Source organism: Pezoporus occidentalis, unplaced genomic scaffold (genome assembly GCF_034315485.1).
Source record: "Pezoporus occidentalis ecotype Australia unplaced genomic scaffold, CSIRO_AGI_Poc_V1 ctg204, whole genome shotgun sequence".
Taxonomy (NCBI): domain Eukaryota; kingdom Metazoa; phylum Chordata; class Aves; order Psittaciformes; family Psittacidae; genus Pezoporus; species Pezoporus occidentalis.
Window position 1 is genome coordinate 310,904 of NW_026913900.1, and position 21,804 is coordinate 332,707.

General features: G+C 39.9%; 1 protein-coding gene and 1 long non-coding RNA gene across 4 annotated transcripts; one reads left to right on the forward strand and one right to left on the reverse strand.

Annotated features, from left to right (window-relative positions):
* Positions 1 to 671: 671 nt before the first annotated feature.
* Positions 672 to 21,628, reverse strand: MMRN2 (multimerin 2). Of its 3 annotated transcripts, XM_062618820.1 has the most exons (7): positions 21,046 to 21,628; positions 10,190 to 10,312; positions 8,855 to 8,961; positions 7,394 to 7,462; positions 5,978 to 6,151; positions 3,030 to 4,940; positions 672 to 2,033 (listed from the first exon to the last, which is right to left on the reverse strand). In XM_062618820.1, exons 1-7 carry the CDS (start codon positions 21,327 to 21,329, stop codon positions 1,645 to 1,647), a joined length of 3,057 nt encoding a protein of 1,018 aa, XP_062474804.1. In that variant the 5' UTR covers positions 21,330 to 21,628; the 3' UTR covers positions 672 to 1,644. The 3 variants fall into 3 exon arrangements, with proteins under 3 accessions (XP_062474804.1, XP_062474805.1, XP_062474806.1); XM_062618821.1 differs by lacking the exon at positions 5,978 to 6,151; XM_062618822.1 differs by lacking the exons at positions 10,190 to 10,312; positions 21,046 to 21,628 and adding an exon at positions 8,412 to 8,525.
* LOC134163702 (uncharacterized) lies at positions 14,355 to 16,459 on the forward strand. The gene is made up of 3 exons (XR_009964801.1): positions 14,355 to 14,488; positions 14,578 to 14,652; positions 16,241 to 16,459. It is a non-coding gene; the product is annotated as an uncharacterized LOC134163702 (long non-coding RNA).
* Positions 21,629 to 21,804: the final 176 nt, after the last annotated feature.

A 21,804-nucleotide genomic window follows, 5' to 3' on the forward strand; every position in this document is an offset into this window, starting at 1 on the left:
TTGAGCAATCTGGGGGACAGAAGATGACACTGAGCATGCGGGCACTTTGTGCTACCTGCCACAGAGCTATGCAAGATGTGTCTCTGTGCTAGATAAATGGGGAGACTTGGCCCATTATTTCATGTGAAAATAAGTATTGGCTAGATGTGAGATCATTTGAGTTATTTTCTTTGTTGGATTTTTCAGGATCAAGAATAAGTCTTCTCAGCAAGTTGGTAGCTGAAACTGCTTTGTGGCATTATTTCAAGAGGTACATACTGTCTGCTTGTCAAACTGTTGTCTTAAGTGCAATGTGTATTGGTACTGTTATGGGGGTTTTTAATAATTTTGTAGTTCAGTGTTGCTCAGAATACAAGTAGGTGGGGAGAAAACCGCTTAATAGCAGGATAATTTTTTTTTAGAAAATGCTACCTTAAAAGGGCATAAAATATATAATAAGAATTTATCTCTTTCATCAGAAATATCAGGAATTTCTAAATGCACTTCATTTTGGCAAAATTAGTTAGTTTAGTATTGTTTTGTAAGGCATTAGGATAGGCAGGGAAAAATACCACAATAACTGAACTTTAAAATTAAAGCCTTTTGGAGATTTTATTTGTCAGAAGAAAAGTTAAGCACAGACATAATAATCTTGAGATTTTGGAAATTCAAAGAGTTCCACAGTTCAGAAATTCTGCTATTTGGTTTATTCTATTTATAAATTTAATTTATAGTCAACAATGACAGCAGACCAATGAGCTTGCCTTTTTACTGCTAGTTTTATTCACTTGTTTGCTTGGGCTTAAACTGTTTACTATATGCTGAATTCTGGGCTAAATTAATTCTGTTTCTCCAGGATCATCTTTAGAAACAAACTGCATTTTCAACAATGTTTTTTAATAGTGTTGATGTTTTCCTAATGTCTGCATGTAGATGTAATCAATCTTAACACTGTTATATTACTATTACATTTTCACAGTGTAGTTGACATACAGCACAGGCCAGAAGCAAAAAGACTGTGGCATCTCTAAGATTCTTGCTTACAAAAACTAGCATAGGGTGCATCTTACTGGGTTTGCTGGGCATCTGTTAATGTTCTTGTGCACAGAACATCAAATTGAAACATTGAATTGGAGTAAGTAGCAGAAGTTTCCAAGACAATCCATGACTGCTTGTGGTCCCTAGAGCACTAAAAGGTAAAATTGTCCTCGCTTCTTGGTTTTGAGCTACTGCTCTCTAAATATGAGAGTTGATACATACAGTCCTTCCTAAAAATCTTGTCCATGCCAGTGGTGAAGGTGTTTCCCATGGGAGGATATTCTTTTGCCAGGGGAAAGGAGAAACTATTTGTGTTGTAAGTGAAGAAAATCCCACAAAACATTTTTTCTACTTAGGTGAAATTCTCACAGTGGAAGGATTTGGGAATGTTTGTGCTGATATATTTGGAGTTCAAACCATTAGCTTATCACTTGAAAGAAAATCCCGTTGCTGCTCATAAGCAACTAATCAAAAGCCAAACACTTCCAGAAAAGAAGCATGAAGACAAATCTAAGGTAATGCTATGTTTAAACACATGCTGTAGGATTGAATGCATCACAGATGAAGCAATAGTGAATTGATCCATTGCATCTATGGAAAGATATCAATAAAACAAAATGTCACTATTCAAGTTTTAAATATTAGGAAACCACCCATTGTTGTCCCCGGTGGACTCCGTTTCACTACAGAGCCCTGCAGCAATTCAAAGCATACTTTCTCCCCCTTCTCCATTTCTGCCATAGCAAAAGTAGTCATGGTGTTCCCATTTGGTGTTTTCCTCTGGTTACTTGAGAGAGGTCTTTTGTAGCCACGGCTAAAGGAAAGTTGTCCTAATGCTGATCCTGAGCTAAACTCCACAGAGATGACAAACAGGTAGACACCTTTATGTGGAGCTTTAAAGTAGCCATGTTCAGGGAAATAGCTGTTTCCATAATTGAGGTAAGTTTCATTAAACCTCAGAGTTTTTTCTTTATCTTTTCCTTCTGAGAATCCCACATGGAATGCCACCAATGAGTCTGTGAAAGAAAGAGGAACAGGATTTTAGCAGTGAGCACTTCTCTCCCTGGGAGCAGCAGTTGTGGGAGATAAGTTGAAGCCCTGTCAAGCCTGATCTTTGTATGCTGCTTTGCAAAGCTAAATGCTTGAAGTGGCTATGTGCCTGGGATTAGATCAAATGGTTCCCTGGAAATACCTGAACCACTAGTCTTGGAAAAGTGCAGGGCTGAGATCATCCAGGGTAAAGGGGAAGGGGATAGCACTTTTTTTTTTTTGCTGTCCTAGAAGAGAGTGAGTTAGAAATACCTTCTCTGCTTATTCAGTCTCAGCTACGGTTTTGAGCACAGATGCATAAAGGGGCTGATATTTGCTCTATGGTTTATGTCCATACCAAGGTCTACAATTGTAAAAGCCAGTGCTAAGACTGGTGGTTGTAATTACCAGGTGCTGATGGCCACATGTTTACAGGAAAAGGGAACTGGTCAGAAGTATGAGCTGAAAACTTTTCTCTAAAGCTTTGCTGTAAGAGTGTGTGCTGTCTAGTCAGTCCTCCCTGTTCCACTTGTGCGAATTAATGTAATTGTCCTCATTAGGAAGGTTTTAGCTTTTTGACTACACTCCTTCCAGACTCAAATAACAGGAAAAAGAAGCAAGACTAGGAAGCCTAGCACTTCCCGCCAGCTTCAAAAGAGAAAACTGCTACTACATTAACATGAGCATCTACAAACAAACTTAGTGTTCTGAACATCTAAAGTTGAATCAGTTCAAGGCCAGTTTCCCAGCAGCTATAATGCGTGTGATTTTATTGACTTCAAAGTGCAGCAGTGTATCAGTTTGGTTCTCGCTCAAGTGGCTTATATTGATGGAGGGGAGGATGTAAATAATGTCAGAATTTCTCCCTCCAGCATCCCACAGGATATCTGTCAGGCCTAGCAACTAATGTGCTGTGTGTGTGGAGCCTGCAGCAAGGCCCAGAAAACAGCTAGACCTGCACATGAGGAGGTAAAAGAGCCCACCTTTTCCCAAAAGTTCTGTCTGCACTGTATTTCTTCCAGTTATCATTTGTGCATTTTCTCTGTGTTTCTCAGGCTTTTTCTTGTCTCTTTGCTTGTCTTGACCTTTCTGTTGCTTTCTCACTCTTCTGGTCAGCATTGACTGAATCTTTGTAACGTCCAGACTTATATTTGAGGCAACTAATTCTTCATCATTTCCAAACAGCTTTTTAAAAATCAGCAGATGTTCCTCCAGCTTCTGCTTAGTGGTTGCTAAATCTGCTGAGAGAACTTCCACAGAAATGTTGAGTGGCTCAATTACATTAGCTATTGTATGATTGCAGCAGAGATTCATGTCACTTATGGATTCATGCCTCTTGATTGCCAGGCTCAGGTGTTTGATATCATTCTTCAGAGTCATGATATCATTAGAAGCTGAGCTATCCAATGAGTCATCTTTGGCAGCCTCATAGTTAGGTTCCATATGTTCTAGGATGCTGTGGTGACTACTAACTTCAGCTAGAGTAGAGGATGTTTGTGTTTCTTCTTTGGGATGCTTAGAAGATGTATGGCCATCATGATTATTTTGTTGACCCCTCTCCAAATGGTGAAATCTCTTTATAAGTGATTCCAAAGTCACATTTTGTTCTTGGAGTTTACCTGAGATATGTCTGAGAGATTCTTGCAGCTGAAATACTGACGATATTAGGATACTAGGATCTTCTTCAAACAAGACTTCCATAAATTCTTCCCCCAGTAAAGCCTCCAGTGCTGCTTCATGCCTCATGGCATCTTCCAAAAGGGAGCCAAAAGAACTGTTGAGATACTTGATGTGCCAGTGAATTTCTGCATCTTTTTTCTTCAAGAAGCCTATGTCTTCTGAAACAGCCGTAACTTGTGACTGAAGTTGTCTGTTTTCTTCTTGACGGAGATTGAGGGACTGATAGATAGATGGAAAAGCTGAGGAGAACTCCTCAATTTCATTCCTCAAGAGATCTCTGAACACTGACTCTAACTGCTTCATGTCCTTCAAGTTTGATTGGGTGCCTTCAAGGGAATAAGTGATATTATTTAAGTCTCCCTCCAGGATATCAGTGTCGGAAGATACTCTTTGGCAGTTACATTCCTCCATGTACCTCAGCAGATCTGAATAGTTTTCACGAAGATTTGAGAGAGTATAGTTGAGCTCTGATATCTGCCTTTCCATGGCTGCTTTGTTTTCTTCCATAATAACTGATTTCTCCGTTAAAGTTATTATAACATCTTCTGGCCTATACTTCGAGATATTTTTTTTTAACTCCTTAAACCACCTCTCTAAAACTGCAATATTCTGAAAAGCCACATCTGACTCCATGTAAAGTTCTTTAAGCTGCTTTGCATGCCCTGTCAGAATCTCATTTATTTGTCTGATGCTTAACTGGGTATTTTCGTCTTTGGGACCATGATGTGAGGAGAGTTCCGTTAAATTCTTTTTCAAAGTCTCAAATTTATTTTCAAGATTGCTTTGCTCCTGTTTCATGCTTTCCATGCTGTTGTTTAAAGCTAAGAACTGGGACTGCTGTATCTTGTGAAACTTCTTGAGCTTCGTGTCCATATCTGCCTTGATCATGGTGAGGTTATAGTGAATACTAGCCTGCTGCCTTTGCAAATGGCTCTCTATATCTCTTTTCACCTGATCAACTTTCACTACATTTTCTTGGACTTTTGATTCAAACTTAGTTCCCAGCTCCTGGAATTCCTTCTTGGGCACAGTGCTCTCTTGGAATCTTTCTATGCTTTTCTTGTTGGCTTCAACATCATGGGACAGGTTTCTTACCATGTTCGAGAGGTTCTGTAAGCTTCTGTTGAAGCTTGCCCACGTTGGGTTAAAATGTTTCCTTAGAAAATTCTCCACATGGGGAAACAAGACTTGCTGCAGAAGCCTTTCCTGTGGATCTGTTAACACAGGTTACAAAAAAAAAATAGTAAAGTTTACATTCTGCTTTTGGAACACATCTTAATTTGACCAGGGTAACTCAGGTATGTATTTTTCTATAGTAACTGCCATCTTGCTGACCAAATTCTGATAATTGCAAAAATAGCCTAATTCTAAATCAAGGTTACTATGAAAACATGGAGTCTGCAGACAATACCTTAGATACATATTGGCTGCCCCATTTAAGTCATAAAAATACTGCATTTCAAACCCCTGGGCAAGCAGTTTTGTAAGTGGTAGGCTCTTGCTTATTTGGCTGCCTCATAATGTTGTTCTTTTTCTGATGCTTTCTACAAGGCACTGCTTCACAAAGTTATCCAGCATCTTAACAGCTGAATATTCCAGGTGAGGACTAAGTAACTTGAAAAATCTGTGAAGCATCTGTACTAGGTGTGAATTACAATAAGGCTGGATTTCTGACTTGAATGTTCAAACTTGAGTGCCTTGAAATTGACTGATGACAATAGCCTGCATCATTAGAAAATGTTTCTGCAAGCCAGTGGCTCATATTCATAGGTCCCATTGGCTCTTTTTTCCCCACTCCAGTATACAGCAGGAATAATGGTCCAGTGAAGGGTTGAATGTTACATTTTTTTTACATACACTAGTCTGATATTCCACACAGCATGAGTATGAAAACAGAACAAAACCCAACTGTAAACTCTGCATCCCCATAAAAGAAGCCACAGAAGCAGAACAGTAAGCTAGCTGATTTTAAGTATAAGCAATGTCTTTATTCTGTGTATTCTGTCTTTATTAAGGTGTATTCTGAAATCCAGGGAAGTGCGAAGGAATCTACCTTTTATCTCATTTCCCGTTTCATTATCGAATTTATTTCATTCATTTGTATGGGGATTGCACCTTTTATTTTTTTTTTTCCCTCTTTTTAGAAGCAACGAGCAGACCAAGGAATATCAGGGTAGTTTGGTTTTCAAGTTTTCTTTCCAATCTGTGTGCCTTTACAGGGGCTACTGGCAGGCTGCGTCAGACCTCTCACCTGAATTGCTCTGGTTCACTTCTAACACCATGCTTGTACCGTTGTTTTCAAATATTCTCTGTAAATCACCTAAGTTGCTGACTGCTTGATGAATATCACTTTGAAGATCATCCAGTAAAGCCTCATGATTTTGAATGACTTCCAACATTCCTCTTGAATCCACTGATGTTGGCACTAATCACAAGATTAAAAAAACAAAGTCATGCAACCGAGTGCAGTGACCGGGTGACAGGACAGGTATTCCTACAAGACCTCTGAGAACACCTGTGTACTTTCCGCTCTGAAAACTTACACTGACCTTTAGGGGTTGTTGATTTATAGCACTTTAACTTGTGATATCTTTGCAAAATTTTTTTTTCCCCAACAGGTGTGAAAACCTAATTTATTTAAATATCAATGGGAGAACTTAAGCCACTCTAGCCATGATGGTAGTAAAATGCTCTTCATTAAAAATATCCCCATGCCATAAAAATGTGTGGAGTAATAACTCCTTTCAAGCGTTGACTGAAAGGATAGCAAAGTTTAACAACCCAGGATAAAAGGAGAGGATGAAAGAGTAATTGAGGTGTTCCACTAAGGAATCAGAAGCATAGGATATAAGTGTCATAGCTGACTCTTACTGAGAGGCCCTGTAACTGATGTTATTTTAAATAAATAACTGCTAATTTAGATTTCAAAGTGTACACTGAGAGTTGCAGAAAAATGGTATATTCCAGCTGTGCCAATCTGGGGGCAGCTTACCCACCATGGTTACCCTTTACCTTTAATGTTTTATAAACTTGTGTAAAGCAGCTGCTCATTCACACAGTGCTGAGAGAGTAATGTACAGAAGTCTTTTTCAGAGGTGCAATGCTACCCTAAAGATAATTTGCTAGAAGATACTTAATAGCACTGCAGACCACACCATTTCCCAGACAGAAGGAAAGGTCCTTCTTGGATACTTAGATTGGTAGGAGTATTCCAATGCCTGGCATATAAATTGACGGTACCTTATAATAATAATCTCAAAGCTCAAATAGCATTTTGAATAGATTGTTGACCTGTTAGACTACTGAGCATGGTGTGCTTTCCTGTGAACCTGCTTCACAGAGCAAGGGGTTAAACATCCATGCCATTAGAAGGTTTCACGCTCTATACCAGCTGGCATTCTCACTAGGTATTATCAGTGATGAGCACCCAGCATACAATGTTGAAACTTTTGGATGCTTTTTCAAGAGCATCAGTGTAGTGTTACAGCAAAAGCCCTTATTTATGCCCAAAAATATAATTGTGTCAAAGCTTTCCCAAATAATGCTTTCATTAGAAATACTGTTCATAGTTTATCATATTAAAATTGCAACTAAAAAATACATCTCTTTTCCTGATCAGTGACTGAGAGGTAAAAAAGTGGCAAGCAAAGTAACTTGAAGCACATACTGTGGTTTGGGAACTCCTCTTCTTGCTGTTCTTCAGGTTGATTTCCTGGCACCAGAATAAAATTAGGATCTGCAATTGAGATGGAATAAACCTGTGAAAATATTTTAGATGCAGAAACTACTACAGTTTAGCAAGGCAATGCAGGGCAATTTCATGTGTAGTGTAACTGATATAGAGCTAGGCTTCTGTGTTGCAGGTTTCTTAAGGAAAGAGCATCTTGTCTGGGGAGTTTGCTTGCAGTACAACACCGGTGTACAACATTGCATAAATGGTAATAAGATAGAGGGTTTTTAAACTCATGCCAAGTTGTTGCTCTTAAGAAGTCTATGGCAAATAGATGCTGTGCTTTTCCGGTTACCTGAACATTCTGGTGGCACCAGCTACAGTGAGTGATGCTGAACAAATGAGGAGATAAAGATGGAGCAGCTGATTTTGTTCAGTGAGTGTAACAAAGGAGAGACTAAACTGGAAGTATTGCATTGGGTAATATTTTTCCAACATCATAAATGGAGGTCAGGCTGGGGTCTGTACAAATAAAAGCTGTCTGTGAAGGAAAGCTAAACCTACAGAGATAAAAGCAGGCACTCCCATTTTATCTGTGGAGTTTGCAGGTGGGTTAGACATAGATTGTGTGAAAACTTTCACACAGATGTTTGCCTTTTTTGTTGTTGTTGCTTTAATTGCTGGAGGGAATTACTTTTAATCCCTTTAAATGCTCTTTCCATTTTTGGAGTATAATTTGCTAAATTCTGCCAGGGCCATGAAGCACTCCATTTTCTAAACCAAACGGTCTTGCTTCTCTTTTAATTAGCAGCTGTATACATCATTATTCAACAGTGCAAACAGTTGTAGTAATTTATTATGTAAAAAGGCTAGTGCTAGAGCTTCCATGGAAATAACGGTTTGGACTCTGTTCTTGTGTTGTAGAGCTGCTCCCCATCCCAGGAGCTGGTATCTGTGCAGCCAGGGTAAGCAGAAAGGAGGCAGCAAGGCAGGCTGGAGAGTGAATGCTGCCTACCTTGTTTGAACTTGGATGCACTGTGGTTTCCCCAGCCAGATGACTTCATCCTGCAAACTGACCGTGGGGGTATTTCACATCCTAGAGCTGCTTTCTGATGTCACCAGTTTCTACCTGGAATTAGGCATTCCTAGATGGACTTGTACATCTGACAGGCACCCCTGCCCACCCCCCCCACAAATGAATGCCTCTCTCTACGTGTAAAGATTACAAAGGTGCTGCTAAGAGAAGAGTAAATTGCTAATGCTATTAGCTTCTAATTGCAGCTAATTACAACTACTTGTTTCAAGGTATCAGTGATTTGGGGCAGAGCAGCCCAAAGAAAATAAGGCATTGATTCTCAAAAACACCCCAAAAAACCAAAACCAAATAGCTAACATTTCTTGCCACTGTGACTCACATTTAGTCATTGCTTCTCGCACTTGTTCTCTAGCTTTCCTTACCATGCTGTTCACACGCCTTGCCAATAAATCCAGGGCAGCATTTCCACTGCAAAGACTTCAAAACCTTCTGTTTCACTTGATAGACTGGCTTCAGAGCTGTCCTGTACCTGGGGATTAAGGGTCTGGGCATTAGATTGCAAGTCATTTTCAGCTAGCATCACTCAGGGTAAATTCACTGACTGTAGCAGCAGGCTGCTGCCAAGTGTGTCCTAGATGACTAATGCAGAACAGAGTTAAGAAATTTGACATAAAATTTATCACTGCTGCTTAGGAAAACATTGGGGAAGTCCACAGCAATATTTTTTTCCCCTACATAAGGTTGTTTTTCAGGATTACAACAGGCAGTGCGTGCACATTCTTACTTGCACACATAATATAACTGCTATTCAGCAAACGGGGCTCCAGTGGTCTGCCTCAGGCTTTATTGTTCTTCGGCAGACATTTTTTTCCAAACATGTTGGCACTGATCTGTCACAAGTCTGAAAAATGTCACAGATGGCAAAATTATGTAGCTAGCAGAAAAGCAACTCTAATATTTATTGTGGTAGTTCTTTGCAATCGAATTTGGACTGGGCTTGAACTTTTGTAATGTTCTGTTGTGTTGTAGAGAAAGTTTTCTTTTTAAACAAATATTACAAAATGTCACTGGTCCCAAGGAAGATAGCTTTGTTATAAACTCAACTAGAAATAGTCATGAAACTTTCTTCTTTCATTCAGAGAAAGAGAAATGAATTGTATTAAATAACAAAAGCATTTTTGCAATCAAGTAACTACAAATGCATGTAGGCGAGTATTACATATTATTTCATTTCAGAAGTCTGTTGGAAGTCAGTGTCTCTCAGCTTTAAAAATGTGCCAGTTCTGGTGCCTTATGGTACACTATGGGCCTTCACCAGTACTCTTTGGGCAGCCAGTCCTGCTGAGAGAAGAGTAGGTACTTGGGCAATCATACATCTCTACCTCCTGTCATGTAAATGGTCTCACTGGTGGTCACAGGCTGAGACCTTTTTAAGGTGTGTCTGTGTATTATGACCTGAAAATCATGAAAAAGCTATGTTTTTTTTCTGAATAAACATGTGGGAAGATTTGAAAAAAAATCACTTAATCACCTTTTAGTCCTGTACTTGGTGGCTTGCAAAGACAGTTGTTCTCCCTGGTTGCTTAAATGCCTGATCACCTTAGGTGCATAAACCATACCCTGTGTCAGTTTGGTATTAAACTGAGTTGATGCGTTACTTCTTTTTAAAATGTGTCATTTAATACTTTTGAAAATATTATCTATATACTTAAGAGAAAATTCCATTTTTCTTCAGTGGTTTTATTTAGGATACTTACATTATCTTCTGACAGTCTGGTGCTCCATTTGGACAGGGCTGTTGGGAGTTGACAATGTACTTCTCCTTCATGCAGGCTTCTATGTATGTTACCAGCCGGGACTGCATGAAGGAGCACCAGTTCCTAGTGGAAAAAAGACATGAGAAAGGAGCGTGAAGTAGGTCTTTTTAAGTCGCTTCTTGTAACAGTGCCAAGGAACAATGAGATGCAGAAAGGCCTTATATTTGTTTTATTGTTATTTTTTTCAGCTGGATGATTAGGAAAGTGGAAAATGCTTGCTAGCTTCTGCCTCCCCTCCCAGCTCATTTGTTTTCACTTGGGATTTTTATCTGAGTTTGTTAAGAAGGGTTGATTGTTTGAACTTTGATGCATTAGTTCCATTTCCAGGCCTTTCATTTAGCAAGAGAAATTTCCAACCCATGATAACCTGCAGGTTAATGTCACTTTAAATGTCAAATTGCCTTTCTCCGTGTGTTGCCATTTCAGATGCCTAATGACTGACTCATCAGGTTGAGGCAGACTGCTTCTGAAAACTTAATCCAACATAAACTCCGTTAATAATCAATGTCTTCCTAAATCTGAATTCTTCAAGGTAATATAGTAATTGATTGGATTTTTATTAATTAGACTAGCTTTGAAATGATTTCTGCCATCACCTGCAAGAAAATTATGTTGGAAAAATGAGGTGTTTTCTGGGGTTTTAGCTTTATGCTTCTAACCAGGACAAGTGAGTTTTTACCAGTGTGGTAAATTTTCCAAGTCAGAATTATGTAGGTGTCTATTAATCCCAGAGTGTAGGGGAGCCTCTTCCTTTTCAAGAGTTAAAAGTACATGTAAGTGTGTACTGTTGGTTGAAGTTTGATGGTTAAAATCCAGAGTCAGAAGTTATAGGAAGTGAGGAGTAACAACTATTATGGGAACAGCTGAACTTCAGGCAGTATATTTTTACATGGGAATGCAGGAACCAGATCTTTGATAATCAGCATATATGGAAAATTTTGCCCCTCAGAAAGTTGCAGAAACAATGGGGAACTGAGTCCCACACAAAAGCAGAAGCTGCAGTCCCAGCAGCTGAGTGGCCAGAAGAAGGGGAAGAAGCTGCAAGGAAGCTGGAAACATCAGGGGGGAAAGGGCAGACAGCCTGGGCTAGCAGGGCCATAGACAGCATGTTTTGCTCCCCCGTTTTTTAAGGAGAATGTGATCGCGGTTTCAGGGAATACTCACACAAACAAGACTCTTCACCTCTGAGAAGCAGGGACAGGAATCTGGCAAAAGCTGTGGTGCTGGGAAAGCTGAACAGGAAAGCAGGCTGCTGCAGCCTTTGTTGTGATTTTAAGCCAGAACTACAGCTTTTTTGATGAGCTGTAGTTTTAAGGCCTTTGCGAGTTTCTAGGGGAAATTTTGTGCCTGTTACCAATGGGAGTCTTGTTTCCTATGGGGCTGAACCACAAGTCAAATACTCAATTTTTTATGAAATCATTACTCTTTAAGGGTCAAACACTCTGCTTTGCATCACTGGGTGATTCAGTTACAGCCAGCAGACCAACACACATGCTCTGGCTGACATCTGCCTCCGAGGTGTGTACAAGTCCACCGGCCTTTATAGGGCTGCATCACTTTTCAGTGGTTGGTATAAAATGAATAACTGAATCAGAGGCCTGATTTGTGCTTGTATTTGGTCTGTCCCTTCTCATGCTGAGCAAGCCATAGCTGGGAGGGGCTTTCCCCCCCTCAAATCATCTCTGCTTTCTGGGGAAATAAAGAGTGCTGCTGCTGGAGGTTGCTGGCATTGTCACTAGTTGCAGTATCTTGGGTCTGTTCCTGGGATGCCTGCCAGATCCAGGCAGGAGACTGCATTCAGTGTGGAAACCTCCTTTTAAAATAGGATTCTCTGGCTTTTAGTGTTTTGTTCTTTCCCAATGAAAACAGTCCACGCCCCATGAATCATTATCTGGACTGATTTGTTTTTGCCACCATACAGAGCTCCCAAACAAGTCCTTTGAGTCATGCAAGCCATACAAATCTAAACAAAATGCTTACATGCATCAACACGTGGGTGAGCAAGAATATGGCATCATGTGATGGTGAGTACTTTCACTATATTGCACATGTAAATGTGCACACACGTGTAATAGAAAATACAAGGATTCCTTTTCAAAACCTGTTAATGTGTTGGAGATATCTGGTGGGCTTCCCACTTGTAAGAAAGGGTTTATTTCAGAAATTGAATCAATGGCTGACCCCAACTTGATGCCTACTTTGGACAGTAATTAGCACTATGCAGGATGAATAGCATGAAAAAGGGGGAATTTGATGGACGCTCAATAAAATCTTCCTTTAATAGTGGTTGCATTTCTTTATCTCCGTTTTGCTCACTATTTCTCTCTCAGTTGATCTTAAAAGCTTATTTGTGGAGCTGAAGTGCTGTATAATTTCATGCTTAGGTTTTAATCACAGAAACCTGTAGGGGTTTTGAGTTCCATGATGCTTATAAAGATTTATTCTTTCATCAGTTAGGTAAATAAGGTCTATCTTTCCCATCTGTAATGAGCTGCAATATAGATACATGCGCCCAAAGATGAAACTTTTATTGCAATATTTTTTGCACATCTTGTCAATTGTTTCCTTTAAAGAAACTTCACTATCTGTAACTAAAAATATTCCTGAACTGTATGAACCTCGAGGAAAAATATATCCTTCTTTAATGTTAAGTGAAACACTCTAAAAACAGAGAAAGGCTTGATCTAAAGTTCAGTAAGGTGAGCGGGAGCTCTTCTGCTGGCACCAGTGGGCTCTGAACAAGTCTATGAAGTTTCAAAGAGCTGCTCTTTCACAAATAGCACTTTCTTTATTCAGCTGGTTTCTGGAACATAGCAGCTTTGTGTTCTGCTTGTGTGTTCTTTTCCCCCTCTTTGTAATTATGTCGTTTCATTCACTGAATATATAACCAACTTAACACACTCTGCTTTTATTCTCTTTAATACAGTTTCCTTTGGATTCAAGCTTCTGCTGCCAAGGAGAGAGAGGAGTAGAAAGAAATTGCTCGTGTGAGGAGAGCAAAAGGGCTTTCTTTCCAGTCTGGTGAATGGTAAAGTTTATCACAATACTTGCAAGCTAGAGCAACACTTGAGGGAACCATAGCAAATTTAGGGCTACAGATGTTTCATTTGTTCCGTTGCTTTTCCTAGTTTACATTCCAAGCAAATGAAAAAAAGTATCTGAATAATTTTATTTGCTAGCCTACATGGAGTTTTTCCAAGGCTATATTCTAATCAACTTTTTCAATAGAGTCCTCACATGCATCTATCCACTTCTGCCATATTTTGAGGCAAACATATTCTTCTGTCTGAGGTTAAAACACATCTGATGAAAAAGCACTCTGTATTTAAATAAGATTCAGCAAATTTAGGTTAGCTCAATCTCCTTTTGTTTGAACCTTTAAGATCTTTAAACAAAAAACTCATCATAAAATGATTTTTTTTTCTCTTATTTTATAATACTTATGCTTTTACTAAAACATAGCAAAATGCAGACAGTTCTATGTCTGATTCTAGGATTTAGCCAGGCCACTTTATAGCAAAACAAACCCACAGAACCAGGAGGTACAGCAAGATGGCTGATCTTGCAGTAATTATCTCTCTGCTCAGATGAATATGAGATAGTTTGGGGTTTTTTTACATACACTGGTACACTAACAATTGCATCCTGAGGGTGAGCGTGAGTAATGCCCCCAGCTCAGATTAGGTACTTACATACTTTATGTGTCTTAGTTACATGTTCTCATGATTGACACTGCAGTGCATAATTTTAGACGCTTCCTAGGTCAGTGGAATTCTTGCCTGAATAAAACCTTCAGGACATTGTTTTTCCATAAGCTTTGTTATTCCTTTGGCTGTACTTGTGCAACTGAGTTGTCCTTCACATCAGTTTCCTCATGTTTCTATTCTCAGGGAAACCAGTTTCTATAATTACTTTGAAAAGTCCTGTCCAGCCATTCCTGTGCATGTGCACCACTGACCATGCAAAACTTTTCCAAGTCCATAGCACTTTTCCATACAGCACAAAAAGCACCTGATAAGCAATTATTGCTGCTTAAACATGCTACAAGATGACAGTAGAGGACTATGTTCTACTAACTTAAATGAGTGATTTTCCATTGATTTGTACAGAATGACTCCTGGTTTATATCAGTTGAAGCAGAAAAAAAGAATGAGGCTTTAACTGAGGAATAATCTATGTTCTGTTTTTCCCACCATGTAAAATTCTCACTGACAAGAAAAAGCATCTTCAGTGAAACAGGTAAAATACTGCATATAAATTAATCTAAACCAGGATTGTATGTGTCAGTTTTAAAACAGTAGTATCTTTTTATTCATTGTGGAATGCAGGAGGTGTTCAGCTGTTGAAGAAGGTGCTGGCTCTCTCAGGGAACAGTGTGCCATTGGGTTTTTAATTAGCAGACGGTGAGTGATTGCTGGTGGTCAGTCAGTGAATTCTGCAGCTCTTGCTAAGCAGCCAGCAGCCCTGTATTGCAATTAAACAGCAGAAACTCTTGTATTTATCATATTTATTTTCTTTCCCTTAAGGATGAGTAGAGCTCCTGCTCAGGCAGGGTCTGGGATCTTCCTGCGACTCATCACCCAAACTGACCTGCTTTTCACAGGGGTTTAACCAGACTGATTGATTTGCACTTTGACAAGCTGGGCTGAAAAGAGTTCCAGTGGTAGTTTGAAATGTGGATTTCAATACAGTGCTGGAAGTCTTCCAGATCCTTGAGTAATGCTGGTTCAGTGCCACTTCTATTCCAACAATAGTGCCAGTTAGTCTGTTACCAGCAGGGACTTATCCTGCAAAATGTCCTAAAAAATTAGTGAAGCGAAGGCTTTCTGAAAACCCAGTCCTGAACCTGGGTCCTCACTGGGAGCAGGAGCTCAAGAGAAAGCAGGCTTGGCTGGAACCTGGTTTTGGGCCAAATCCAACTGTTGTACCAGCTACTGTAGAGAAATAAATGCAAGAGGCTTTTCCTCTTCACAAAGCATCCACAGCCGTTACCTCATTTAGATATTGCTCCCCACAGCAGAAGCTCTATAGACCTTACAGAGGGCAGCTTATGCTTTGATTTAATCTTTTGCTTCCTGCAGACTGAAGTTCATCCCTGGTGTAGCGCACTTACTCCTTTGTCGGACCTTGTCTTCAAGCAGGAATCACAGCCAGTGGCCACCTACTGTGCTGATGCCAGCAGGTCAAAAATGGCATGGAAGATAAGCTTCCCCACCAGCATGCACTCAGGGTGCAGACAATGTGCACCAAGGTTTGCCCTGATTGTGTTTTGGGCATGAATGTAGTTCTACTCAGGCTTAGTCGCAGATGACTGATTCAAGAGGTATTGACTCACACAAGTAGGAAGGCATTGGATCCATGTGCCAGTAGTGCTGATGGTAGTTCTGTGGCTATGCTGAAACAAGATCCCTTGCTATATGGGGAAAGAATTAATTGCTACAGTTTGCACTAATGAGCTGTAAAATAATCCTTTGGGCCCAGAGGGTTCTATAATTCCTTTCAATGAAGCTGTGTGATTTGCATCAAACATGCTAATAGAGAACCATTCTACCTGCAGCTGTGCAGCTCAACAAGAGTCAATATCAGTGAATTTCCTAAAGTCCTGAAAGCAGCTAAGTGTCTAACTTTGATTCAAAACCATTGCTTCTGTTAATGTACTTGGTACTGCGAAAGCTATTGTTGAGCACTCAGTGGCCACCAGTTTGCAGGATGTCAGGGGCTGAAGATCACATTTAGCTGCATTTTATGCAAACCTATTTTATTTTAAGCATATGTTCTGTGCCCTCTGGGGTAATTTCAGTATCCCATAAGTTTCCTAAGAAAGTCCCTATCTAGTTTTGAAGAATTAGATGAGTCAGTGTGAAACTTGCCTTAATTAAATCAATGGATATTTTCCTGTAAAAGTAGGAAAAAAATGAAGGTATTAAGACTGAGCATTGTTCTGACTTCCTTAGAATAAGACTGATTTGGGTTTTTTCTGCTACACTTCAGAGGTTAGTTGTTCTGTGTTTTGACACCCTGAGTAATCACAAAAAGAGACCTGCTCCTTTGTAGCTGTATCAATTCCAAATGAGAGGAAGAGGTGTGTTTCAGTGAGATAACAGAACACCTGGCTGACACAGGAAGATCTTCCTCTAATCAAGGGTGGCTTCCAGAATCCTATGTCCAAGCCTTAAAAGATGTTAATGCAATTAAGGTTTACTTATACTGGATATTTCTGCCTTTTCTATTTACAGTTCAAGTGGCGGGATTTGGGGAGGGGTTTGGGTGTTTTTTTCCTTTTTTTTTTTTTTTTTTTACAAACATACCGAAATTGTAAGAAAAATCCCAATGTGTGACAGACTGAGTGTGCTTCTTTGGATTAAAGAGAAAGAAGGAAAACTAAACCACCTACCCAGCTGGAGGGCAAATCCAAAACAGGGTTTACTCAGCAGTGATTACACTTTTCAAAAGACAGAGAAGTTCTGTGAAACTTTGTTATAGATGGGGAAACAAGCCTTAGTTGCTCTGCTCCTTCCCATTTCATCGGCACAGTCCATTGCTGGGTGAGCCATCTGTTTGGGCCCAGCTCTGTCAGTGTGGTTACTGAGGGGGGGGAAGTTAAAAATAACCACTGCTTTTTGACAAGATTATTTTTAACCTGGAATGCTCAAGTGATCTGGTTTACAGTGTTACTTGACAGACAGGTCGCGCCAACTGAGGTTATGGGAAGCTTTGGGCTTTGCTGTCAGAGTTAGCATGTGATGGGATTGCACTTTTAGATTCTTCATTTGCCCTTTTTTTTCTGGGCACTGAGTGCATGCAATCTGATTTGTCAGCCCAGCTGTTCGTGGCGTTGCAGGCACATGGATTAGGTTAAACTCTGCTCAGTTTGGGCTACAGTGGTCCACTAATGGTGTTTCAGTGCATCACTTGATTTGAGAAATAATCTGTAGGGAGAGGAAACAGGCCCTTCTGAGTGTAATTATAGAAAAGGTCTTTCTGTGGATCTCTGGTCAACAGAGGGGAGTTCATAGGAAGGGTACAGAGAAGATGACTTGCTATTCCCAGGGCCAAGGAACCTTTCCTTTCAAAGGCTGGATGATCTTGGCCCCCATACAGCTGCATGGAGCTGTCTGGTTCTATCTGCCCATGTCTGAATTACACAGCCCAAGCGATGGCACACAGCAGCTGTATGCTTACATGTATTCTTCCTTCAGCATCTGCTCAGCACCATGCCTTGCTCATGCATGTGTCATTACCAAGTATTTGATGGAAGCAGCTCTAAGGAAAAAAAAATCTCCAAGGTGGGTTGTCAGTTTAGGATGAAGCTATTAGGTATGTCATCCACATAGCATCAGTCAACATGGCAATAATGGTGTCATATCTCCTTGGCATATTTATTATTCCTTTCAATATGACTTAATCAGACAGCAGTTGAATCTGTTACCCCTAGTGGTAAGGATTGGAGTAAATGATGACCTAGTGCAAACTCTGATTTCATATTTACTGGGTCACTTTTAGAACTTCCACATATCTGGTCATGTCCCAGGCAGCTTTTCAAGCCTCATTTTAGCTGCCTGTATCCACACACAGGAAAGGCACCAATAACAACAGAGCATTCCTATGATGTTCTGCATTAGGCATCTGTTTTATATGGGAAATGAAGACTAAAAATGTATTTATTATCTATTTTGGGTATTATGCATTGAGTATTTATGAAGCCCAGAACCAATTGTTACTGTTCTTACTCTTTGTCTTCCAATGGTAATATAGTCCAGCAATTTCACAGTCCAGATCTCTTCATATACTTGTGCTTTCATTTCCCTTTTTAATTCTTCTGAAAGTTTGGATACACATGGATCCATTTATCTCAGCCACAGGATAAAACATATAAAGTCCAACTGATCAGCTCATATGAGGCACAGCTGCTTGATAGCAAAGAAAAAAAGATGATTTCCTTTGGAAAACTTGACCTCTTTTGATGGTTTTTATTTTGTGAATAAACAAACACTTGTGCATTCTGAATGCAGAGCTCCTTTTAGCTCAGATACAAGCAGCAGCTGAGATACTAAACTGTTACCTAGTTCTTCCTCTAAAGAACAGTTGAAACAAAAGAATTAGTATCCACACTTTTTTTTTTCCTTTTAATAAAAGTCACCCCAAGGCCAGTGATCTTACTGGTTTTCTTATTTTAAAACTCTTATTAGAATAATCTTATTCTGAGAGGAATTCATTAGTAAAGTAATATATCCAAGCACTTCACTGGGATCTAATGAGTCATTTCACCTTACATGTTGAAACAGAAACCAGAGGATTCTAAGTACCTTGGATATATTATTCACAATGGCCTCAATTATTCAAATAACTGCAGTAAGAAAAATAATACTCTAAATGTAAAAAAAAAAAACACCTAAGAATATTTTGTAACAATTATTCCTAATACATAGGGAAAATAGCAAGAGGTTGAAAAAACCCACATCCCATATGATTTTTGTTAGAAAATTATGGAAGTCTAAATTTTGTCTCAGAAACAAAGTTACCATTGACTTTGTTTTGGGGTTGTTTTTTTTTCCCTAGCTCTGAAAATAAAGTATTTTCTCATTTGAAAGACAAACTAGAAGTGGGAGAGCTTTTGCAGAAAATAATTTGCCACCACTTCAGGCTTTTTTATGGCATGTCTTTATCTCCTTCTGGCTCTTAATTCCTTATTAACTCCTGATGCTTTTCTTCTTGCTCTCCTCTTTTAGAGATATAAGCCCAGTTCATTGATTTTTTTAATTTTTTTTTTTTTTTCCCAGGGCATGTGTCACACTTGTGGAAGGAGGAAATACCAGATTCACAACAACTTCTCATCTGTGCTTAGCAGAGTGCTCCAGCCATGAGCACCTCACATGCACTTGAGGACTTCAGGCTCTGAAAGTAGCTTGCTTCAACCAATTGCAATGCCTTTTAGAATTTGGAGTGCAGTTACAAGGGGAGCTGTGCTGTCTCTTTTTATTAATTTATTATTTATGAAGCTACTGCCAGGCAAGATTTTGACTGCCTCTAGTCATCAACATAGCTTTATAATTGGGAAGAACATTACACTTTGACTCACTATGAAACTATTTCCATAAAAGGAGGAAGTATTTTGGGGGAGGAAATTAGGATGAGTAATAGCTGGGGCTGGACAAGTTTACGTAGCAAAGAAAGAAATCCCTATTAGGACAATCTGTTTCAGCATCTTACTGACCTGTACAGGCACCTTTTTACACTATTTAATTTTTCATAGTACTTATAGTTTTCAGAATGCTTTCGCCATTTCAATCAGCAGTCAAATGATTACCACCTTGCAGTGTAACATGGAAGTCCAGAGTACCACTTAGGCTTTGTTTTCATTCCTCTGCCAGTTTCTGAAATGCATTAACCAAGAATTGGTGAATTAACAGTGCATGTCATTATCGAACACTACCCATCAGGAAGCTGGAAGTCAACACTCACAGGCTTTAGAAAATGACTTCTGGTTAGTGGTGAGCAGTACAGATTTACAGTATCACAGTATGCTAGAGATTGGAAGGGACCTCGAAAGATCATCTAGTCCAATCCCCCTGCCGGAGCAGGAACACCTAGATAATGTTACACAGGAATGTGTCCAGGCGGGTTTTGAATGTCTCCAGGGAAGGAGACTCCACAACCTCCCTGGGCAGCCTGTTCCAGTGCTCCGTCACCCTCACTGAGAAGTTTCTTCTCAAGTTTAAGTGGAACCTCTTGTGGGAAGATGTAGTATGAAGGACATCAGGGTTTTAACACACTCGCCAAGCTATATGCAGGAGGGAGGCCTCAATTTTGTGTGTAGATGAGATTAGAAACAAGACTGTATACTTTGGTTTGCATGAAAGGGAAGCATGACATGAGCAAGGTTTTACAGGCTCTTCACATCTCCCCTTTTACTTCTTCTCAAGAGCATTTAAAGCGAAAAATACCAGGGCATGCTAAAGTGCTGACCTGTGAACAGTACTCACTGTGCTGCTCTTTCAGCTCTCCCAAATAGGGCTATAAAAGATTCATTCACTGTCCTGTTTGGTTTTCATCTGTTTTAAACATTTAGAGACCTACTTACATGCCCTGTAAAACTTAAAAAATCTGAGTGTTTGTAAACCTTGCTAGAGAAGTAGATGCCTTTTCCACTCAGGATGGCTACTTTTTGGCCATACATTACTCTGGGAAGCATTTCACTATCACGAAAACCTTTAGGGTGGGAGGTTGGATTTGTAGTATTTTTCATGCTTATTTATTATTCTTTACTTTGTTATATTTACCCTTCACTATTTTTATTTTGCTAATGTCCTGCCATTCTGTTTTCCTCTCCATTACCAAGGCCCAAGTCTGCAGCCAAGCATGTTCCAATGACGGGCAGAGATTGCTGTGATCAGCAAAAATAATCATCATTAGTTTGTGATCAGGAAAAGTCAGTAAATCAATTGCTTCTAGTTTCACGTTGCCAGAAATAGCAAGTTTGTTTTCTGGTGCTACAACAGAAACAGAAGGCTTCACATCGGCCAGGTGGGTCCAGACCCCTAACCCCATTCTGCTGTTGTTTTGGACTAGGCAAAAAGCTGTCCCATCTGTGGTATCATCCTCTCAGCCAGTTCAGCTTTCAGTTTCAGTTAAAACATTTACACCCATCCTATTCGAGTTAGACTGATCTCTAAAATCTAACATATTTTAATGAGAAACTTCTATTGAAAATGGTCCTTTATCAACAGCATATATACAGTATTAGACAGGATTGTGCTATTATTATGTGGAAGACAGACCCATATTGGGGTACTCACCCATTTCGGGACTGTGGGCTCACAGCTTCAAAGTCCTCTCTCTCTTCCTGATGCGAGGAGATCACACTTGAAGAGTAATCTTGAGTATTCTCCCTGAGCCCTTCTGCCTCCCAGGAACCTTCTTCCTCGTGTGACAGAGGAGTCCTCTGGGGGTATGCAGAGGTCTCATGAATTTGTGGCTGTGAGCTGTGCACTGAACCATCATGATACCCATGATGGTCTGCGTGCTTAACCAGCTTTGCCAATCCTATTGTATTACAGATGATCAGAAGCTTCACTAGCATGGTGGGATTTTTCCCACCTGGTTACACCTGTCTCTTGTTCTCTTCTCTGAAGCTCAGCCGGGATTAATTCAGGAATGCCCCAGCAATATTCTTTAACTGGAAAGTTGGAAGAAGGAAAGGAAAAAAAAAAAAAGTAGTAACAAAGGGCGGAAAAAGCTTTTGACCCTCCCAGCTACTGTGGAAACGTCCGTGGCTATTGAACAATGTGAGTCTGGTTCCTGTGTGGGGCTCAAGCGTCTCTGACAGAGGGGGGAAAAAGAGGTGGTAGGAATATAGTTTATTCAAGGAACTTCTGAGCTTGCCTGCCTTCTAAACTTATCTGTGAACAGGAACTCAGCTTTTATCAACTGCCTTCTCCCTCAGGCACAGGAAAAGGATGTTAGCTTAAAGGGAAGGAAAAGAAAGAAAATATTGAGCGGTGTAACAGACTCATGTTGTGGTGCCAGAAACTGTCACAAACCTCCTTGCGCCACTG

Bases quoted from the DNA above. Each gene is read 5' to 3' on its own strand.
- MMRN2 (XM_062618820.1), bottom strand. From the start codon at position 21,329: ATGCTAGTGAAGCTTCTGATCATCTGTAATACAATAGGATTGGCAAAG. The intron at 10,313-21,045 runs GTGAGTACCCCA...TTTTTCCACTAG, and splicing joins AGCCCACAGTCCCGAAATGG to GAACTGGTGCTCCTTCATGC. The intron at 8,962-10,189 runs GTAAGTATCCTA...CTTAATCCCCAG, and splicing joins CCAGACTGTCAGAAGATAAT to GTACAGGACAGCTCTGAAGC.